At 53.7% G+C, this 21,587-nt stretch overlaps 2 protein-coding genes across 4 annotated transcripts; both read right to left on the bottom strand.

The window, feature by feature from the left end:
• Positions 1 to 3,409: 3,409 nt before the first annotated feature.
• Positions 3,410 to 16,051, bottom strand: LOC101924688 (myogenesis-regulating glycosidase). Of its 3 annotated transcripts, none has more exons than XM_055791446.1 (2): positions 15,974 to 16,051; positions 3,410 to 8,704 (listed from the first exon to the last, which is right to left on the bottom strand). In XM_055791446.1, the coding sequence occupies exon 2, from the start codon at positions 8,565 to 8,567 to the stop codon at positions 6,531 to 6,533; it is 2,037 nt and encodes a 678-aa protein (XP_055647421.1). In that variant the 5' UTR covers positions 8,568 to 8,704; positions 15,974 to 16,051; the 3' UTR covers positions 3,410 to 6,530. The 3 variants fall into 3 exon arrangements, with proteins under 3 accessions (XP_055647421.1, XP_027645401.1, XP_055647420.1); XM_027789600.2 differs by having other exon boundaries at positions 15,634 to 16,035; XM_055791445.1 differs by lacking the exon at positions 15,974 to 16,051 and adding an exon at positions 13,096 to 15,583.
• Positions 16,052 to 16,935: 884 nt separating this feature from the next.
• On the bottom strand, positions 16,936 to 21,587 carry SPMIP6 (sperm microtubule inner protein 6). Its single transcript, XM_055791697.1, has 7 exons — positions 21,516 to 21,587; positions 19,580 to 19,724; positions 18,931 to 19,033; positions 18,433 to 18,711; positions 18,231 to 18,299; positions 17,401 to 17,412; positions 16,936 to 16,984 (listed from the first exon to the last, which is right to left on the bottom strand). Exons 1-7 carry the CDS (start codon positions 21,585 to 21,587, stop codon positions 16,936 to 16,938), a joined length of 729 nt encoding a protein of 242 aa, XP_055647672.1.

Here is a 21,587-nt window from a genome sequence, read left to right as displayed (position 1 = left end):
CCCCCCTTTTGCTGGAAGAAATTATTGAGGACCGTGTCCACGGTGTGGATTCAGCCAAGCCTGTAAGCATGTGGTGAAATCTCATGGCAGTCAAGGTTAAAACCTTGCACCAAGTCATGCATGGGTTAGGACCTAACAGGATCCATGTGCATTTTGGGACCACATTAAGAGCCAAAAGGTGTAATCTTTCATGTCCCAGGAGAGTTCAGACAATTAAAAAACAAGCCCAAGCGCCCTGCTGCTTCAGTTTCCCCATGAAAAACGTTCTCCCATGCCACCAGCTGTGTTAATGGAGATCCCTGTCCATGAGCCGGCATCCTTCTGTCCATGAAGGTGACTTCTGGCTGAAGGTATCTCAGCAGCACCTGCAGGCTTGGGTGGGCAGGCTGGCTGTGAAATACTCTCCACTCTTGGTCCAATCTTTCCTGTTTTTAGACAGGGAGAAGTTTAATGGTGACATGACTCAGCAGTTTAGGAAGGTCCTGCGGTCTCTGGGCTGCAGTGCACCTTCCCAAAGCAAAGGACTGTTTCCTTTGCTGACCCCAGCACGTCGCTGCTAGTAGGCACTGGGATGTAAAGCTGTGTGTGGCCCCAAGGCAGGATAAAGCTCCTTTCTTTAGAGTTTTGCCCCAGAGCTGCTGCATACAAAAAGTAAAGAGGGGCTGGAGAACATGGCACTCACTCCAGACTGGTGCTCAGATGAAGCAGCCCCAACACTGGCTGAGGCCCTCATCACCCATCAGTGGGTCTGTTATGCCACAAGGACCTGGCATGGTCACAGTGGCACAGGAGCAGTGCCAACTGTGATGAGCCAGAACATCTTCTAGATGCTCCTGAAAGCAGCTCAAGCTGCAGCAATACTATCACTGGTGTGGCGATGGGAGGTAAACCCCCACTTTAATCTGTGGATGTGAAAGGGAAAGCAATGCTCTATCTGGCAGTGGTGTTCAGGGTTCACAGACCATCTCTGAGTCCTCACCATGGGCTTTCTCCCACTCCAGGATAGTGGTTTTCACTGCTGTATCTCCCCTGAGGATGAGAAGCATTTCTGAATGCTTTATCTCTCAGTTGCTGCTTTGAAGCCCTGAGGGGTCCCCAACAACTAGGCTTGGGGCAGCCAGAGGGTCCTCTGGTTGTTGCAGCAAGAGAAAAAGCTTTCTGAAAAGCTGATGCCCCTGGCACTGGGGAGAGGTGGGAGGGCCAGGCTCCAGCCCCTTCACACCACACCTCTGCGCCCATAATCAGTGTGCTCTGTACACGTAGCTCCGCTTGCTCGCCTGCATCAGCTGGGAGAGAAAAAAAAAAGCATCACTGACACTTTCTGCAAACTCTTGGGATGATTCAAGCCACCTGGTCCCCTTTGGCTGCAAAAATCTCTCCTTCAAATCCCCATCCCTTTCTAACCTTTCCTCCAGTGCTTTTCCCTACTGCCCAGCCAAGCCGCAGGAAGCCATGGGGGACTGGTGCTGGAGGCATCCTGCGAGCAGGTGGCACCGTGGGCACCTTTCCACACCCTCCTGCCGCACCGGGGCTGTGTGCTGCCAAAGGGACATCTTGTTTGCCTTGCTAAGCTTCAGTCTTGGTTGATTTTTTTCACTCCCAGTGCCAAGCGAGAGCTGTTTGGTGGAGGTGCTGGTGACATGAGACTTCCCCCAGCCCATCGCTCACTCCAGGCTGCCTGTTTTTCTAGGGGCAGAGTGTAGTTTACTAGATTACAATCATTGATGATTGCTGAGCTAAAAACCACCCATCCTTACTGGGGGAAAAAAAAAAAAAGAAAAGAAAGAAAATAAGAAAAAAACATCCCTGCTTTTGTCTACTCAGCCTCTGGGATTTTGCATCAGCCCAATCCACCTTTATGACTGTCCTGGCACAAGGGATCTGCAGGCTGGCGGCTCCCGCCTGGCTTGGGATGAGCTGTGGCTGACCAGCCTGTTTTTTTCCTGGCCACATGCCCGAAGGGCCTCTGCTACTGTCAGCTTGTCCTTTCACCACAGTCCTCCCCAGCCTTGGGCTCTGCCTGCCTGCCTGTTGTTTTGGTTTTTTCTTACTTTTAATAAAAGCTGTAATTTCAGGCAGGGATAGACATGCTCCCAGACAGGGTTTCATGGGTCAGCAGCCACTGTTCTGCTGTCACCCATAGGCACCTCCTTGAAATCTGCTTTCAAACAAATTGGGCTTTTGCTCTAGCCCCACTGGGGTTTGAACTTTGCCATTAACACTCCTCCTTGTGCCGTACACCCCCATGGATGTGTTTTCAAGCACTGCCACTTAGCTGGGACCCAGCACAGAGCAGACTCCACTTGCTGTACCCGTGTGCCCAGTAAGCTTCACACACCCTCCCTGCACACAGTGACAGCTTTTGTGAGGATGCAAACTAAACCCAGACCCACCGATTCCAGGGAGGACTCCTGGATTACTGAGGATTTGTTGCAAGGATGCAAGGGCTACAAGTTGCTAGACTGCCCCCAGGTCTCCAGCCAGTGCCAGCTTCACCTCCACAGTGTGAGCATCAGCTGAGTGTATGGATACCGCTTGCACCCAAGGGTGAAGGCAAAGAAAAAGCATCAGAAAATGTCTTTTATTGCAAAAGGAGCAAATCGAAGACTGCCTCATGCTTCAAGCCAAGCCACATGTGTTGGGCAGTGCTAGTGATGCCCAGGTGGCAGAAGGCAGGCTGTGGTTCATACAGCAACAACAGAAAGGGCAGGAAAATCATTGTGTGGGGCAAAGGGGTGGCATGGGGCAAGGCAAGCTCCTAAAGGAGTTTCACATACTCCATTTCTGGCACTCCCATACCCACAAACATCTATTCCATCCCCATCCCAGCAGTCAGCACCACCTGGAAAGGGGGTCCCCGGGGACAGTGGGGACAGCCAGGGCCCAGATGGACCTTCTGGAGTGCCTGAGGGAAGCCAAGAACAGGCTCCTGTTCTTCACCACCTGCAAACAGTCCCGAAGCATGTGTCCTCTGAGAGCAGCGTGACCAGCAAACCCCCCCGACTCAGCATTGATGGGTCTTTTTTGGGTAGATACCAGCAGAAATAGGGGCATGACAGTCTGCCCCTGGGGGCAGACGCAACATCGATGTTCACCTGGACATGGTCTTCTTCAGGCCAGCGCTAAGGCACAGCTCTTCCCTCTGCTGTCTGGACCCAAGGAAATGTGATCCATGATCCAGTGGCTCATCTCCACCTCCCCGTCTCCTGCCACCACTCCAAACACAAGAGTGGGGTGGCTGCCAGTTCCTCCCATTAAAACATACATCAAAGCTGCAGGCTGCAAGCCTTACATGAAACAACAATCTCAACTCTCATTTCAGTCAAGTCTAGGGTGAAAAAAAAAACCACAAACAAATCTGCCTGAACCACCAGCCCCACACACTTGGTACAGATGGACATAGTTAAACTTCCTTTTGTTTTCCAAAATTTTATATCAATCGAGGTGATTCAAGTTACAGTTCTGTCTTCATTAACAATTAAGGATTAGAAAAGTGGTTAAAAACAAACCCACCAGCATTACAGTCTGACATAGGATGGTGTGTACAAACACAAGTATCCAGAAAATCCAACATACAACAGTGCAAGCTTCAAAATTCAATCATACAGGCATCATGTGGACCTGCTGCTCACCCATGGTCTGCTGTAGGCTGGGATGGAAAAGGCTGAATCCAACTCCCAGACCTGTTTCAGGTCTTTTGCTTGGCAGAGTTGAACTAAACCCAGCTTTGGCCAGTGACCCACGGTGTAAATCACAGAAATATTCCTAGTAGCAGTTCCCAAAGTGTCTGTGCACAGAGTGCTTGTGGTCTGTGAGGTCCTAGAGGTCCTTGAGTCCTGCAGTGCTACAGCATATTGTTAGAAATAGTGGTTTTGGTAAAAAGTTGGATGGAAAGGGCACCTAGAAGCCTGTGAGAGCCTGAGGCAGCACTGCTGAGCCTGTCCCCAACATGTGGGGCAGGCTAGGTGCCATGGACCCACAGAGAGCCATCCATACAGACCTGTTCTTCAGCGTCATCCCTTATGTCCTCCCAACAGCTCTACCTCTCTCCTAGCTGGAGCACTGAATAGCCATGACCACTTACCCCCTAAATACAGCATTTAGAAAAATAAGAGTACTCCACAATCTTACCCATTTATTCATATAATAAAATAAAAAGAAAATTAAAATTTTATAATAAAATCCTTTCTTTTGAGGGGAGGGGAAGGAAGACTGTGTCTAATGGAGAATTTCCTCTGTGACTTTCCTGACAGCACCTGAAACCACTGCAAGGAGACGGAAGGCACTCATCTGGCTGCTCCCATCATTTTAGTAGTAAAGGGATACTAAGAGGAGTGTTGTGTTTCTCTTCACGTAGCCTTACCTCTTAGTAGTAAGAGATATGGTAAATGGCACAGTGGAGACAGGGGATGAGAAGACACGCAACATCGCCTGGTCATGCTGAGATCCTTCCCATAAAGTCCTGTATCAAGGATCCCACTTCTTCACTGGCAGCTGAGCTATGCAGCCACATCACCTCGACCCAATGACTCCTATGCCAGGGGAGGACAAGTATTTCATAAGCAAAGGTTGAAAGAGAAGAGCTGGAGCCCCTCAAAGCATAGCCTTTCTGCATGGCCTCAAAGCATGCATTGCTGGGGCTGGAGAAGCCCTCTCTGCACCCTGTGCTCCAAAGCACTCTTCAAAGTCGACATGCTCACTTTCTTCCTAACTATAAAAGCACTTCAGATTTTCCCTAAACACCTGAATTTCCGCTCCTGGACTCCAACACAACCCCCAGGTTTAGTGCATCTTCTTTTCTGCAGCCTGCAAAGCCCAGTGGTGGAAGATGGGCTTTGAGAAAGATCCTCACGGGTACCCAACCCTAGCCAAAACACAGGACCATGGGTGGCGGACTCGTGCCAGGCCGACACTCAGCCCAGACACAATCCTATGAGAAACCCCACAGATGCTGAGCTCTCCTGGGCTGGCCGTAGCCTGGGCAGAGTGCCCCAAACCTTACCAGCCAACACGGCTCCATTCCGCAGAGGCTCATTAAAAATTCAGGTGCTGAAATGTGCTCTCAACCAGGGCACAGCCGGGCATGTCCTGCCCTGGGGAGGAAGGCTGCCAGACTGCGATCCTGTTTGCTTGCTCTGTCTCAGAGCAAAGATTGCTCATGAGTCCCTATAAATGCATCTTCCCGTACAAAAACAAATGGGAAAGCTGGGAAAGAGGCATCTCTGCAGCTCCGTCCCAGCTGACGGGGACTTGGGGTGGAGCACCATGTCACCCCGTGTCCCCTCCAGAAGCCTCTGACAGCAACCACACCTCCAGCACCACAAATGCTGCGTGAGGAAGGCCCCTAATTTTCTCAGGGAGAGAGGAGTGCTGCTTTGGGAAAACCCTCTAAAAATCACGACCTCTAACTGCAACCTGAGATGGAGATGGGTATTAGCTTAATTTCACAGTAGATGGGAACGCTTCCGTGGGTGCAGTGAGAACACCCGCTGGCACAGACCCACCAGTGCAAAAGCTGGTGTTTTCCACCCACCGGCAAGCCGGCTAGCAGCAGACATCACCGTCAATCCAAGACACGTGCCACTCATGGGAACCGGCTGTTCCCGGGGAAGCGCCACACATATGTTTTGAGAACAGCGTTGCTCCAGGCAGTCCTTCTGCCAGCGACAAACCTGAAAGCTCATCTGTCCTTAAAAACCAGAGGGGATGATATCAGCAGGATAATCAGGTAATGAAGCAGGGCCATAAACGCTTTAAAAGGAGTAATGGGGCACGCTGGTATGGACGGGGCCACTATCGGAAAGGCAATGTTGACACTCAAGGTAAAACACACAGGCAAGTGCCTTGCAGTGGGTGTTAAATGGATGAGGAGGTGGGATGCAGCTGCCCCAGCAAGCAATACGCAGCCCATACAGTTAAAACACCTGGACATCACGTGAGTAACCTGGCCCGCCTGGTATATGGGAAAGCAGGAACATGGGGCAACTCTTAGTCCAGTGCCACACTAGACCAAAGAGGGGAAAAACATGTGTACATACGGATATCTCTAGTTAGTTTTCTGCTCTTAAAAAAGTAATTTTAAATATATTTGTCATGTTATAAAACTTACGGCAGGCTGTGCTGTAGCAACCCTCCCACACGACATACTCCCGTGCCCAGCGCTGGGTGCTCCCACGAGACCAGAAACACTCCCACTGATGCTAACCAACCTCCACTTCTTCAAAACATTGGAAACTGAAAAGATACTGGGGTTACTATGTGTCTACAGACAGGCTGACAACTCCTTCCATACCTATACAGAAAAAATTCTGCCTACTGTAACCCAACCAGAGTCTCCCACCTGACCCAAATTAAAAAAAAAATATCACCCCTTGACTCCAAATAAAAAAAAAAAATTACCCCAAGGAGAGTAAAGCCTATTTAATCCCCTTCCTCAATCCCAGTCTCAAATGTAATGTGCAATTAGAATTATTATTTCTTACAAAGTCCTAGATAAGGCATGGTTATCCAGAAGCTAATGGAGGAGCCTGTTAGGAAACCCAGAGGAAATAGGCAACTTCATCCAGGTCAACAGGATAGTCCGTGAGCAGCACCGGGGTCTTCTCAAACAGCTCCCCCTTGTAGCTGCGCCACTTGCCCGCTGGCAGGTAGACGTCGCGTTCCTGCTTGCCCATCTCCAGGACAGGTGCCACCATGAGGGTGTCCCCGATCAGGAACTGGGAGTCGATCCTGTGAGTGGCCTCATCGCGGGGTGAGATCCACCAGATTGGACGGATGATGGGGTCACCTGTGTCAGTGACCTCCCCAGCCAGTTCCAGCAGCAGCGGGGCCACCAGCGACTCATGGAGCTCCGTGAACTTCTGTGCAATCTCCACCACCTCCTTGTCATAGAGCCAGGGCGGGATGGAGAACTGCATGGAGGGCATGAAGGCTGACAGCTCCAGCCACCGCACGTACAGCTCCCGGTCGGGGATCTCCACCGCGCCCTCCGTCTTGTTGGGGAGAAAGTTCCCGCCTATCATGTCAGCGGATATGAAGGGGTACCCCAGCATGCTGATGGTGAGCACCGTGGGGATGAGGGACTTGAGGCCAAGCTCATAGCCCCAGACAGAGTCACGGTCAATGATGCGGAAGAAGCAGGAGATGTTCTGTGACTGGTAGCCCACCCGCACCTCAGCCAGCTCGTAGAAGGGGATGGCCATCTCCGTGTAGCGCCGCGACCAGATGCTGGGGTCTGAGAGTGGGCGGAAGGTGCTGAACTGCTTGGGCAGGTAGCTGGTCTCACCTGCATCAAACTTGAAGGATGAGATGCCATACTTGTGTCGGAGCTGGCGCAGGTGGCTCTGGAACCAGTCCCGGGCTGCTGGGTTGGTGAAGTCCAGGATGGCCCCGATGCCATTCCACCACTCCACCATGGCAGGCAGCCGCCCAGACGGCTCCTTGATGAACAGCTGACGCTCAATTCCCACCCCAAAATTGGAGGAATTGTAGTTTATGAAAGGGTGAGTCCACAGGGTGACCTTAAACCCGTCTTCCCTCAGTTTTGCAAACATCTCTGTTACGTTGGGGAACTTGACAGGGTCAAAGTCAAAGTCCCCATAAGCTTGTGTGTACATGTCATCGATTTCAATGTGGCTGCAGTTAAAACGGTACTTCTTGATCTTTTCAGCAAATCGCAAGAGTTTATCCTGGTCGATATTGTTCTTGTAGAGGGCCCAGGTGGACCAGATGGGGTATCGGAAGGCGTTCTCAGCAGGGATCTTGGAGGGCTTGTTGAAGTACCTGCGCACCATGTACTTGTGGATGGAGGTGACGTCGGAGCCCACGCAGACGCGGTAGCTGAGCTCGGGGAAGGGCTGCTGCCCCGGTGGGGGCTTGTAAGGTGAGTCCTTGTAGCGGGCCTGGAAGAAGAGGGTGCGCTCGGTGGCATTGAAGCCCAGGTGGAAGGGCACGGAGTCGTTGATCTTGATGGCCGCCGCCTTGGAGGAGAGCCAGTAGCGCTCGAGGATGCCGCCAAAGCTGTCACGGAACGAGTAGACGTCACTGGTCACGTAGGGCATGGGCTCCTGGTAGCCCGCCAGGCGGATGGGCCAGTGCTGGGTGCTCATCTCTGAGCCCCCATACCAGTGGGCGTCCTCCCAGAACATGGTGTGCTCCACCGCCGGGCCGGGCGCCAGCTCCTCCCAGCGCACACGGTAGCACATCACCGTGTCCTTGGGCTTCACCGTCTGGATGAAGAAGTTGAGCGGGCCCCTGCCCGACCGCGTGCAGCTCAAAATCTCGCCCTCCTTGGAGCACGACTCCAGGTCAAGGCTGCCCGAGCGGAAGGCCAGGCGGAAGACCACCTCCCCGTGCTGGTTCCTGATGACAAAGCCATCCGCCCGCAGGTCCATCAGCTCCGTCTTGAGCCGCTCCGCCTTCCGCAGGGACACTGTGTAGTAGCACCAAGCCACCACCGCTGCAATGAACAGGATGAGGCCCAGCAAGATGGCCCCAAGCATGGGCCTCAGCTCCTTGGAGGGCTTCTGCTTCACTGGTGTGAAGTTCTCGGGCAGGAAGGTGTACATGATGCTCTGCTTTCTCTAGAGCTTTTTGCAGTGGGGTGGGAAGGAAGATCTCTTTGCAGCCAGCCTGGGGCTCTCAGGAGAAGAAAATGGACTGTTAGGAAAGTTCCCACCTCTGCAGAGTCCCAGAGCACCTGTCTCTGAAAAAGAAGAGGATATAAATAGACTCAGAAGAAACTCTGAATCAAGGGACAGCTTGTCATCCATTTGCCATCTCAATTTCAGCAGTTCCCCCCGTCCCCCCGTTGCCGGTCTGGGACATGCCAGGTGCTGACGCCAAGTACTAGAGGCTATCTCCAATTACCCTGGGCAGAGAACACGTGCAGGGAACGGACTGAGCCCCACACTGAGAACAACGCCAGGGCAATAAGGACCAAATCATTGCCATCATTAATTTTCTTTTGTTGGGAAGACTTTCAGCAAGGCAGGAGCAGAGACTGGGAGGGGGTAGGAGGAGGCTGAGCAGGAGCTGGATCAGCTCACTGACAGTACCTTTAAGGGACAGGGCTAACTAAAAGCCATAAAAGACAGTTTTGAATTGCAAATGAATGAATTCCAGGCAGCTGCTCTTAATTTTAATCAAACTGCCTTCCCTGGCAGATTTAACTCAGTTTATCTGCAGCACTGTCCCCTCGCCATCCCAGCACACCGTGGCCGCTCCAGCTGGGTAATGCTTTGAGGTACAGCCGGTAAATACCTGCTTCTCTGCAGCTCCTGGATGGCTAAACAGGGCAGGGGTACCGGCGGCTCACGTCTGGTTTTGGGGGGCACGTAGGGGGTGCGTTGTGCAGCAAAGCATGGCCGCAGGGGGTACTGCACCAGCAGCCCCGAGCGGGAGGAGAGCGGCTCGCTCCTGCCTTGCACGCAGACCCCTGCAGCGGGTCTGGGGGGCAGACAGCAAGACCTCCAAAGGGCTATTCCTCCATCCAGCACGGCTCCGGGCTGTGTTTCATCTCCAGCTTGCTCCCCCTGCACGGCCCCGGGGAAGCAGGCTGCACCAAGAGCCTAAAGGCTTTTTCTTGGCCAGGAGCTGGCTGGGCTCAGCCAAGCACAGTGCTGGGGATCCAGAGGGGAAAAGTAAAGTGAGGACACGGGACAACAAGAAACAAACCTAGCAGCAGGAGGAGCAGGGGAAGGAAAGAAGCTGCAGAGCCGCAGACCAGCTGGCCAGTACCTGCCCAGCACCAGCAAACACCAGCATGCGGCTGGGGCTGGAAGCCTGCCAGCTCCAGGCAAACCAGAGGGAAAAATCCCCCTCTTTATCAGCAACACCCTCTAAAGGACTCAGTTTCTTTTTTAAAGAAAAGATCCAAAATGAAATACCGAACCCTCTACAAGCATGACAAGCCAGAGCACATTTTCTTCTGTACCACAAACAGATCTTTCTCCCCAAAAAAGGCCAAGTAAAGCAGAAAGGGGTCATGAACATCACCTAAACCCTGCTACTCCACTACAGGGACACCTGGGTGTAAACGCAGAGAGGATCTGTGCACAGGCTCAACAGAACATCCAGCATTTTATATTCATCTTGAAACATGCATTTGTGCCAGACCCTGTAGCTGGGGAAACATTTTCATTGTCGGCTGGGTCATTTTAACCTTCCCCTGGGAGCTGGCAACTTTCTAGACTGCCAGCTGCTTTAAATGGGATTACCACAGCATTAGGAAGCGATTAGCCTGAACGGGCCATAGGTTTAGCTAAACCACTTGTCCCTTGGCCAAGTCCCACCTAGCCCTCACTCGCTGGTGGCAAGGAGCCCTGGCATGGGATGGGGGTGGCTCCAACCACCCCAGCTGTGTCACCCAGGGCTGGATTCTGTCACACAGGAGAAGAACAGGGCCTTCACCCACCAGCACGTGTGATTTAAGACCAGCTGAGTCCAGCAAAAATAGAGCAATAAAGACAGGGAGGCGAGGGTGGTGGGAAAATGCTGTGTTTGGGATAAAACTTTATTCCTCCTGTCAGCCCCTCCTTGGCTTTCGGGTGCCGTGCAGGATCGTACTGGGGAACGGCGTGGTGGGAGGAGGTTTGCAGAAGGGTCTCAGACAAAACCGGCACAGCTGAGCAGCACTGCAAGTGTCAGGCTGCTTCTGGAAATATAGATGGGTATGCTGAGACCAGAAGAACTCCCTCCCTCTCAGCACTGGGAATTTTTGAGATGCCAGAGAGCGAGATGCAAATACCTGTCACTATCGGAGGCACACCCTGTGTCTCATGCATGCCTTATCTGGGGACTGCAAAGGTCAAGGGGGGAGGGGGAGGGGGAAGGGGGGAATAATGTGCAGCCTCCATTGAGCAGGACTTGGAAATTCTTTGGGAAAAGAATTTTCTAAAGTTTTCATGTTTTCTGAAAAAAAAAAAAAAAAGAAAGAAATGGTGTTTTCTTTCCCAGCTCTTAGGGTTTTAAGCCCAAAAATGGCTGACACTGCTGGTTCAGGGACAGCCACCTCCACACCCTATGTAAAATTGACAGCAGCCCCCAGGGCTTTAGGGATTTTCTGAATTTTCATCTCCCTTTCAGGAGGACGGTTTATTATTTATGAACTACTTCGAAGCTGCTCTATTTTTAGGCTGTTTCTTTCTTTCTTTTCCCCCCATGGGCTAGAGCTCATGACGTACATGAAGGAGCTGGCACTGCCGCTGCCAGTAGAGAAATAATGTGTTTTTTAAGAAGGGTTTTGCATCCTTTTGTGGCCCTTGGACACTGATCTGCCTTGGAGGGATGTGCAAGCTGGTGGATTTATCCTGTTCTGGTTGCTTTGGCTGAACCAGAATCAAACCACTGTGGCTGCCCAGGGCTGATGGATATCACCTGCTTGGGTACCACTTCAATAAACATGCTGAGAAGGGTGTTTGCAGGCATTGCCCAGCACATCAACGGGCCAGGGAGGTACGTAAAAACAGGATCTTGTTCTGTGCCTGTCCAGCCCCTCTACTTTTTTGCCTTGTTAACAAAATGTATGTTCTCCAGTCAGTGACTTGGCTCCATCCCAGATGAGAGGTAAGTTTCCCAAGCTGCCCAGAGATGCCTGCCACCTTACACTTGTGAGCTACAGCCCACAGAGGTGCCTGTTCAAGCAAAGCCTGTTTCAACATTTTTTTTTTAATGCAAACTTGTTATTTTGCTCCAAGATGACATTGCAGTGACCTTTAACTCCTCAAAAAGAAGAAAAAAAAGAAAATGGGAAGGGAGGGTGTCAAAGCAAAACAGCATGCTTGCAGCTTCCCAGCTGACCCAAAACAAAGGTTTTTCTTGCTGTTCTGTGAAAGCAGTGAGTTGTCTTGCCTCTCAGCTCGAGAAGAAAGAAAAACATCTGAGCAGGACACACTTTATGGAGTAAAAATAAAAATCCATTTTTTGACCGCTTCTATTTTTACCAACACCACTGCTAACCACCGGCTGCGAGACCCACAGCACCACTAACCCCAGGAATTTTGCAATTAGGACATTTTTTTAAAGAGTCCTAACATGTAACTGGTCCCCATTGTCCTGGTGGGGTCAGCTCTGAATGGCACACGGGGCGAAGCTCGTGCAGGGGACACACACTGATTTCCCATGCTGGGAAACCCTCCACTCCATTGCAAGGTCCTACCACCTCCTCCTCAAACATCTTGGCAGGAGTTGAGCTAAGGAAACACCACAGATTTCACTGGAAACACTGCAGATTTCACCAGGAGGCATCTCTAACTCCCTAAAAGAGCAGGGAATTATGATGGCAAATTACAGGGGAAATTACTGCTCTGCAAAACAGCTTGTAGAGGTGAAAAAAACTCCGCGTGCCCACCCTGCAACCCCCTGCAGGAGACCAGCCCTGCCCAAAGGACTCTGCAAACCTGAGATGGGGGACCAGCAAACCCTTCCTGGGGCTTTAACTTCCCTTAGAGGGGTGTGCAGCAGCACTGGAGTTCCATGTAGGACTTTTTGGAGTCCTAAAGGGTGAAATCAGTGTTCCAGCTGCTTGGCACTGATGGGAGAGGGTGGGACAGGCAGGGTCACCTGGTAGTAGTGCCATCAAGGGATGCAGGGCTGCTCCCCACACAGACCATCCTCGCCATGGATCAGAGGCACTGATTCCCCCCCAGCCCCGCAGAGCCACCTGCAAGGATCCCCCCCGGACACTGCACCAGATCACCCTGGGGCTATGGGTTTATCCCCATGGTGCACAAGCCACCCCGGGGCGAATGCAGGTGGCACAGACCGCCGACCACTAAGCCAGGGCAGCCACCCTGCCTTAGTGGGACAGGGACAGCGGGGGGACAGACACAGTGCCTCCTTCCCAGGGGAACTCTGCCTTCACCATCACTGCTGCGATCGCAACAAGGACTGACATGCTGCCTGGTCCGAGGGGCTCAGGGAAAGGCTGTGGTGGGGGCTCCGCACCTCCTGCGAAGTGGGAGATGTCAGCTGCTGGGGCTGCTGCCACCATAGCAAGACACGGCAGCAAATTCCCCGTAGCACCTGGCTGTCGGATACGGACAGTCCTATCCAGGAGGCAGCTCGTCCTGCTGGGGGCATGGTACCGGTACTTACCCATCCATCGCCTCCTGGGGATCCCTGCCCGGTGCCTGGCTCTGCTACAGCTGTTTTTTTAAGCACATGAAAAATAAGCGTTTCTACATCTCCACGTCCCCAGCAGCTTTGTCCTCTCCATCACACAGGGGTGTTTCAGGGCTACGCACTGGCTGCGCCCCGCTGGAGCAGCGTGCGTCCGTGGGCTGGAGGAGGGGACCAGCACGTCAGCGGCGTGTTTTCTCAGGCACCGTGACGGATGCGTGAGCAGCCAGCCCTCCAGCTGGGGTGTGCCAAGGCAGCTGCGCCTGGCCAAGAGGCGGGTGCTGCAGGCATCGTGGTGGCGTGAAGGGCACACGCTTTGCAAAGCCTCAGCTCCTGGAGTCGCGGGGTTCGGGCTGGCATCTCTCCTCCCTGCCAGGTAAGTGGGAAGGACTGCTAGACTCATCCCCTCCTGCATCTGCAGGCTCTCCAGAATCAGAAGGCAAAACAAAAAACAAGACGGGGTTTTGTTTGGTTTTTCTGGTGGGGTTTTTTTTCTTCCCCAAGTCTTGTGACTTTAAGCAGAGTCATGATTCAGCAGAGTAAAGAGGCTGCCTTAAGCAAAGAGAAACAAGCAGCCCTACCACTACCGGCTGGTTTGTAAGCCAGGATTAAACGGCACTAGGCATCCAGAGGATAAACCCCAAATCTGAGGGGGGCACGTGAATAGAGAGCTCATCTGCAAAGTGTAGACGCATTCCTGACACCTTGCTCCACCTGGAATAGCAGACAGGAGGATTGAAACTGCAGTATTAGCTCTGCCCAGCCTTAAATACTTTCACCTATATTGTAGGAATTGTCACTTTACAGCCCGGTTATGTCCCTTAAAGCTGCCAGTGTCAAGCGATGCTCTAAACCCATTTAGACACCTCATCCAGTGCCTAACCATGAATACAAAAAGACCACTGGGAGTCAATTCTGGCAGCAGATAACTTAATATTTAACACTCCTGACAATTCCCCCTTTACAACATTGGTCTGTCTTTGTTCTTCACCCTGTGCTAATTAGCAAGATGAAGTTTTAATAAGCTGGATATTCACTTTAACCCTGCACACCACCTGCAGTGCTGCTAGCTCATGACTAAACCATGACTGAGGGCTCTCACTTTCACCAGCCTGGAGGCACCTCACAGCACCCGAATTTCTAAGCGGCAAAGATTTCTGGAGACTTTAAAATAAAGTGAGCCCTCCTGGTCTATTTGTATCAAAGTGCACTGGACAGTGCTCTCCCTTCAAGGACAACTCTGTGTCCGCTTTGGAGATGTCCTACAGCCCCTGGGGAAGCATGAGGCAGTCTGTCCTTGAAGTTACAATCCATGGGGTAACACAGAGCCCGGCAGCCAGCTCCTTAGCACTGGCAGGGCCAGCAGCTCTCAGACAGGCATCCACTAAAACCACGCAGTTTGTGTCCACTGTGGCAAAAGCAAAACACCAAATACAAGTTGTTCCATGCAGCACCATGCCAGAACGACAGAAATCTGCCCAAAAAAGAAAGGAGAGCAATAACTGCAGTAATTTCATGGCTCCCACCAAAGGAGCCAGACCCAGGCTAGGACGTGGTCCAGCAGGCAGGCACACAAAACCCTGGTGCAAAGCACCAGTCCACTCTTAGCTTATTTCATGTGTGCCATATAAGACATACAGCCATAAGATTTCAGTGTCTTTGCTGCTGTCTTTTGGTCCCCCAACCCAATCCCTACTGATACAAGGTGTGTTTCATCTGCCACCCCATCACTCCCAACAGCCTCCCTCCCCAGTGCTCCTGTGGATGTTAAATCTCACTCCTGCTCATCTCCATCCTCCAAGACAAACCTCCCCACAGCGGGACCGAATGCCCCATTTTCCCCCCTTGGTAATTTCTTAAAAGACCTGATTTGGCGCTTTGGGAGCACTCAGTGTTTCAGACACTGAGGCAGGCTGAAACCTGAGCCCATCCCGACACCCAAGCACTAAGATGCGATATGGGGAAGGAGTGGAAACCTAAGCACATCCCTGTGGCATGGCCCTCGCGATTTTCCAGACACTGAGTCACCACCCAGCTCCAGGTGCTGGCAGCTCCAGAGAGCGGCAGATGGTTCACAAAGCTGGGCTGACAACTCGGGACCCTGAATTCGCATCTGTATCCAACAGCCAACGATGCTGGACAGCCCTGGGCCAAATGCAACCACCAGTCCCTTAAAGTGCTCCTTGGCAAACTCTTCCATGTGCGGATCCAGCCATGCAGCCACAACCACCAGACCCTCATTGCCCACCGGGCTGCGGGTGTCTGCTGTGCCAGGCACTTGCCCTTTGGGCACCTCGAGCATCCCAAGAGGGAGAGGGAAAAGCGAAGGAACGATTTGTGCTTTCTAAAACAGCTCTGGCCACTCATGGACGCCGCCAGCACCTGCTGATGGAGGGGTTGTCCCAGAAACCACTCCAAACCCAACCCGCTATATTGCACAGAGCGCGGCGTAAACTCATCTGCTTAAGGTTTCCCTGCCAAACATCTGTCCAGCGGCAGAAGATGAAGCTGCACCTTGCAAGCGGGGCCGGCGACGTGTCTCCGGGCTCCAACAAACTCCTCCGGGCAGCCAGACTCCCACGCCGCACACGGAAACCCCGCGTGGTCCCTGCGCGGCGGAGCGCGGAAGGCTGGCACCCCGGGCCGGGGCCGGGGCCCGCACCGACACCCCGCGCCCCGCGGGCCCTTCCGCGCCCGCCCGCCGCCGGCTGGGACCGCGCTCTGCGGGACGGGGCGCCCCCGCCCGCCGCCGGCCCCGCGCCCGGCCGCTCCCCCAGCCGGGGACGCGCACCCCAAACCTGCCCGGGGCTGCCGCACCCCCCCAGCAGGGCAGCCCGGCACCCGGCAAACTTACCGGCGGCGCCGGGCCATGGCCGGGCTGTGCGCGGCACCGGGGCGGGGGGCAGCGGGGCCGGGCCCGCCGCGGTTCCGGGGTTGGGCGCTCCCCGCCGCCCCGCCCCGCGGCTGCCCCGGCCCGGCCCCCCCCGCCCGGTCCCCCGGCGCGGCCCCCCCGGCGCGGCGCGCCCCGCTGGGAGATGTAGTTCGGCCCCCGCCCGCCGCGGGATGCCGGGGGGGGGCACCCGGGGGTGCTGGTACCCCCAGGGCGGTGCTGGCCGGCGCTTGGGGCCGGGCCCTGGTGGGGTTTTCCCTGCCCCGGGCGGGGCTGTGCTGCCGCTCGGTGCGGGCGCAGGAGCGGGGAGCCCCCGATGGTCTGTGCTGGCGCGTCGCCCCCGAGGGGACGCCGGACCCGTGTGTGTGTGATCTGCAGCGCACGGGGACGGCCCCGGGTGGCGTTGCCAGCTGGCGCTGGGCTCCCAGACCATAGCCAGAGAAGGGCATTTCACGCCTTCCTTAATTACGTGCTGCTTTCAGATCCCCCTCCTTATTTAGGCCGTGGCCGTGCTCGGTATCCCATAGGGGTGGCAACTCCTCCTGGATAACTTGGCAAAAGCGAGCACATCCTAAGCAGCCCCGCACAAAGCTGACAAACACGGGTGTCAGTGCCTGCTTCCATTTCTGGCTGTGTTGCTGTGCTCTGAGGCCTTTTCCCTGTGTGCTTTCTTGCTCTCCAGCTCGAGGGTGGTGGCAGGGTACCAGCCCCTGAGGGCTGTTCAAGTGCCCACCAAGACAGCAGCCGCTGAAGTTTCTCCCCGTTCCCCAGGACCACCCCCCCCCCCCGCCCCAGCCTGTAGGAAACGGTCTAAGGGGGAAATGCTGCCCAAGCCAGTTTTAACGAAAGCTCATCTTTGCTCTTCACCAGCACCATGGGGCAGGGTAAGCCTCTGAGATAAACTCGGGGTGGATGGTGTAGCTGCCTCACTGGACTCCCCCGGTCATTTTGAAGTGGCTTGTGTCCCACCTAGGAGAGCAGATAAGTTATGAGCCATGGGAGGACAAAACTCCGGTGAGGAAGAAGAGCAGAAAACCTGTTTCTGGCTGCCAGCATGGCTTAGGGGTGAGCAGTGGACATGCAGCCTCCCCCATCCACTTTGATGGGTGTCTTTGGGCACTGAGGCCAAAGCCAAGCCCGGGCAGAAGAGCTGAAGCTCCCTGGCTTTGCCATTTTCAGCGAGCTGTTTCCAGCGGGTCTCCCACCCTGCAAACACCCACTCTTTCTTGCACTGTCATTTTCCTAAAATCTTCATTCCCTGAGTTGCTTCAGCCCAGGAAAATCTTCTTGTTCCTCATTGAAGGCCTTGAGAAACGTCTCTCTGAGGCTCAGGCATAGGGACATCTATGGGGAATCGAATGCTCCCTGTTTGTTCTTGTTGTTGTTTGGTTTTAGTTTCTGGGCTCGGGTATTTAAAACCAATCATATTTTCTGCAAAGCCTGATGCCTAATTTTGGCCCGCTGGGGGCTGATGCAGTAGCAGAGTGACGACTAAGCTGGTTGAACAGCCTCCCCTCTCCCCTTGCTGCTTCGCCAGGGCTGAAGAAAGCTGCTCCAGCAATGGTGACATCCTAAATGTAAAAAAGTATGGAAATTAAAAGGTGCTGCCAGACCTGCAGTGGGTGACGGACAGGGCTGGTTACTGCCTACTGAACGGTGTGACCAGGGAACAGGTTCTTGGGTAAGAAGAGCAAACAATGGCAAAAGAAAATGCAAAAGCAGCACAAGAAACACTGACATGGCCCCACAATCTGGGAGATGCTAAGCCACATGCAGCCGGGCTCAGAGATGCCAGCAGGATTTCAGGTGCTGTACAGTCCCAGGGGCCTCTGGATGAGACCAAGCATAGAAACACCTGTCCTGGGAGTAAATTTGGCAACTGCTTCTCCATGGGTAGCAACAATATACTCCACAGCCCAGCACTGCAGCGGTGTCCTGCCCTGCCTGGTCACATCCACTGAGCCTGTGAGATGGAGGTGCAAGAGCAGCATTGCTGCCTGCATGGGCACTGTGATGGGACCTGCCACCCCTTGGTGTCTGCAGTCTTCACCATCATCCCCAGACTAACCCTCTGAGAAATTTTGCATGAAACCCTAATGAAAACAGAGCTAGTGGCTGGCTGGCATTAGGAAAAAAATAATAAGCTTTGCCCCCAGGACAACCACCTTGAAGTACTCCCCCCCACTGAACCCATCTGTATGTAGGGCTCCTGCAGAGGGACGATGGCTGGAGGTGATGTGTAGATGTCCAGAACATGGCTCTGGGGCTGTAACTGCAGCAGGGCATACTCCTGCAAGAGACAGAGAAGGCAGGGTGAGCAGTGGCCCCGAGGACAAGGGAAGTCATGTTCATCCCAACCCATCCCAACCCAAGGCAACCCATCCCATCCCAACCGAAGCCATCACAGCTGAAGCCATCCCAACCTTACAGCCCTCTCTCCTAGTGTGTGGAGATGCCTTCTGTTGGCAGGGACTCCATCAATGGAGTAGTCGAGCCCTTGCAGGCAGTAGCGGTGCCCAGGACAGGGGCTGTAGTAGCCCTGGGAAGGCCCCCTCCCTATCACAGTGTACACGGGCAGCCTGTGAGCCATGTCAGCGACCACCTCCCTCTCTGAAAGTGGAGGGATGGGGAGGGTAAGGGCAAGGAGGGGCAGCCAGACCATCACCCAGATGGATTCCAGAATGGCACAGGCACAGCTACAGCTGGAGTACAAGGACAGGGCAAGGGTAGTTACCAGGTTGATTCAGGCAAGTGGGTTTCAGGGAGTATCACCATGGGTATGCAGGAAGATCTTCACCCTTTGTCTCCTGCAAGGAACAATGGCAGCCCTTGCAGGATTGCCACCTTTCACTGCAGAGCCCAAGATGCTGGTGGCACCTGAGGAGGCTCCAGTGTGGAGGGCCAGGGGGGCTGGCATCTACCTTGGGTAGGAGGAGGCTGTGCTGTTGTAGAGACTTGTTCTCCTGGTGATGTATTCATTCTCATTGGCAAAAAATGAGTTGTGCTTTTTTTTTGCAATTGTTACTGGTTTGCAATGCCAAAGAGACAGGCAGGGGTGTGCTGTGGTGCTGGGGGCATGGGAGGACAGCCAGAGTCCCACCTGTTCCCCCTCTCCCCAAAATGCAATGCCATGGGGCCAGGGGTCATGTCAGAGGTGCTGCCTCTGAGGTCCTGTTAAGGATCTGTGATGGAGGTGACAGCCACCACTTCTGGCTTGTTGGCCACTTGTCCCGGCCCACACAGCCTTTGTCCCTGGGGGCTATGGGGTGCCAGCTGGGTGTCCCCCAGACAGCATCTACCACCGGGGGTATTTAGGGGCCACCAAAGGAGATAACCCTGGGGACCCATGGACATCCCTGGGACAGTGACAGTCTCAGTGCAGGGATGGGAACAGGTGGCTGCAGCAAACTCACAAGCGCAGATACTGCAGGAGGGTCCCTTTGCCACTGAGGGTAGGACACAGCATGCAGAAATGGGGATGAATAGAGATGCTGCCAGCACCCTCAGCCCCCCAACCCCGTGGAGGTGTGCCCCATGTGACACAGGGAAACAGCGGGACCTTGATGGTACCTTTGGACCTGGCCAGCCAGTACATGTCAGGCCAGTATGCAGCGAGGTCACCGGTGTTCCTGTAGTACTCCTGCATTGTTGCCTTAACTAGCTGCTTGGGCTGACCTTGGCTTGCTGGATTTTGCACCAGAGGCATCGTTAATCCCTACTTACAGCAGGGATGGGGGAGAGACACCCAGGCCATGTGGCAGCATCTGCTTTCACAGCCGTTGGGCCACACAGTGAAGCCGATTACCAGGCAGAGTCTAATGCTGGAGATGCAGCTGGAGAGCCGCGTACCAAGCTTCCCTTCGCAGTGAGTAGGCATGTGGGTCATAGCAGCACCATGATCCCCCTTGCAGGTTCCTTGCTTGCCTGAAACTGGAAGATGAAGCATGGCTGAGCACCGCTGGCTCCTCTCACCCTGCACCCAGCATGTTCATAGGCATCCAGGTACTTTGCAGGGTGGGAGGTGGGGTGGGTGCCCTGGGACTGCCAGGTGTGAGGCCAGCAGATGTTGGGAAGGGAGTGACAGGACCAAACCAATGTCCTACAGCTGGCAAAGCCCAAGAGGGCTTGGGTCTTGTGGGGCAGATAGGTGCCCTGGTTGCATGAGCCATTTCTGACCCTGCTCAGCGGTGACATCGCTCTCCATGCCCTCTGCTGGCTCCCTCATTATAATGCACAAGCTAACGAGGCTGCAAGAGATGAGCCAGTTTGTGGTGTGCTTTGCATCACAGTCTTTATGCTTGTTAGCCTGTGTGTGGAAAGCTGCATGTCCTGCAGACACCCCCTGCAGTGAGGCCGCAGCTCAGGGATCCCTGCTCCTCCAGGACCAGCGCTCAGGTTTCCCCCAGCCCTTCACAAGGTCACCCTGGCAGGGAATGCCCCCCAGCTGGAGCTGAGCAGAGCCAGGGGGCTGTGTATTGGAGCAGCTCTCAGAGCTGTACAATCTGCACCCCCCCACCCCCATTGCCACAGTGTCACACAGCAGCCCTGGGCTGAGCCCTGCCACTGTCTCAGTTTCCCTTCTTCAGTAGACCCTGTCCCTGATACCAGTGATACCAGAAGTTTATTGTGTAACTTCAGTATATGCAAAGCCTTAGTATAATTATTAGATTGTAACCAAGATGTCCTTGTATCAGTATAATTATTAGATTGTGATCAAGAAGACCTGGTATTATATGGATGAGATTTATGATCTAACTTAAAAGGAACATCTGCGATGAAAGAAAAGAACGGATTGAATCTCATGGATGAATGAAAAGAACGGATTGAATCTAATGGAAACCCAGCAGGTTTTGCCAAGTAACATCACAAGAGGACTAAGGTGACCAGGTCATGAAGTAATTGGAAATGAATTTGGGTTGGTGTTCACAAAAGCAGCGTTTTGATTCAATTCAGAAGGAACTACACAAGTGCAAAGGAAGGCAGGACTAACGTAAATGAATACTGGGGAGACAATTGAGTATGTATGGGATATTGGGGAAATGTAATATCTATGTATGATTGTACAGAATACAAGGAACTTGTATTTAAGGATAAGGTGAGCACATTAGGAGGAGATAACCCCCGTGCTCCTGGCACCATAATAAATGCCTGCTTTCTAAACTCCAAAACAAGTCTTAGAAAGTTTCTTTGGCCAATCTTTCTCTAACACCCCCTCAATACTCTGAAACCTACTGACGGACAGGGCTGACATAGGAGAGGTTGTGCTGTTGACTGCCAGCCCTGAGAGCCTGAAGCCACTGTAGGGTGCAGCTCGCAGGGACAAGAAGCCAGCAAGCACAGGCCGTAGGGTGTCAAACACTTTCCTAACCAGGGAGCACGATCCCCACCATTACACACATGCAGTGAGGCACCCCATGAGTCCCTGTGCCACCCCCGACCAGACAATGAGCATCTGCAGCTGAGTAGGGGTAGAAACCCTGAGGTTTCCTCTTCTTGCAGCATTTACCTTTGTCACAAACTTGTTTTCCTTCCAGAGCTGCTGTGGAGCCTGCTCTTGGATGGTCTTTTTGAAGAGCAT

This window comes from Falco peregrinus, chromosome Z (genome assembly GCF_023634155.1).
Source record: "Falco peregrinus isolate bFalPer1 chromosome Z, bFalPer1.pri, whole genome shotgun sequence".
NCBI classification, from domain to species: domain Eukaryota; kingdom Metazoa; phylum Chordata; class Aves; order Falconiformes; family Falconidae; genus Falco; species Falco peregrinus.
The sequence above is the reverse complement of the archived record's forward strand: the minus strand, read 5'-3'. Positions and strand labels throughout refer to the sequence as shown.

Excerpts from the sequence above, each read along its gene's own strand:
- SPMIP6 (XM_055791697.1), bottom strand. The coding sequence starts at position 21,587 with ATGCTCTTCAAAAAGACCATCCAAGAGCAGGCTCCACAGCAGCTCTGG. Across the intron at positions 19,725-21,515 it reads AAAACAAGTTTGTGACAAAG|GGATTAACGATGCCTCTGGT; the intron begins GTAAATGCTGCA and ends TGCTGTAAGTAG. Across the intron at positions 19,034-19,579 it reads CTGGCTGGCCAGGTCCAAAG|TAACAATTGCAAAAAAAAAG; the intron begins GTACCATCAAGG and ends ATTGCAAACCAG.
- LOC101924688 (XM_055791446.1), bottom strand. The coding sequence starts at position 8,567 with ATGTACACCTTCCTGCCCGAGAACTTCACACCAGTGAAGCAGAAGCCC.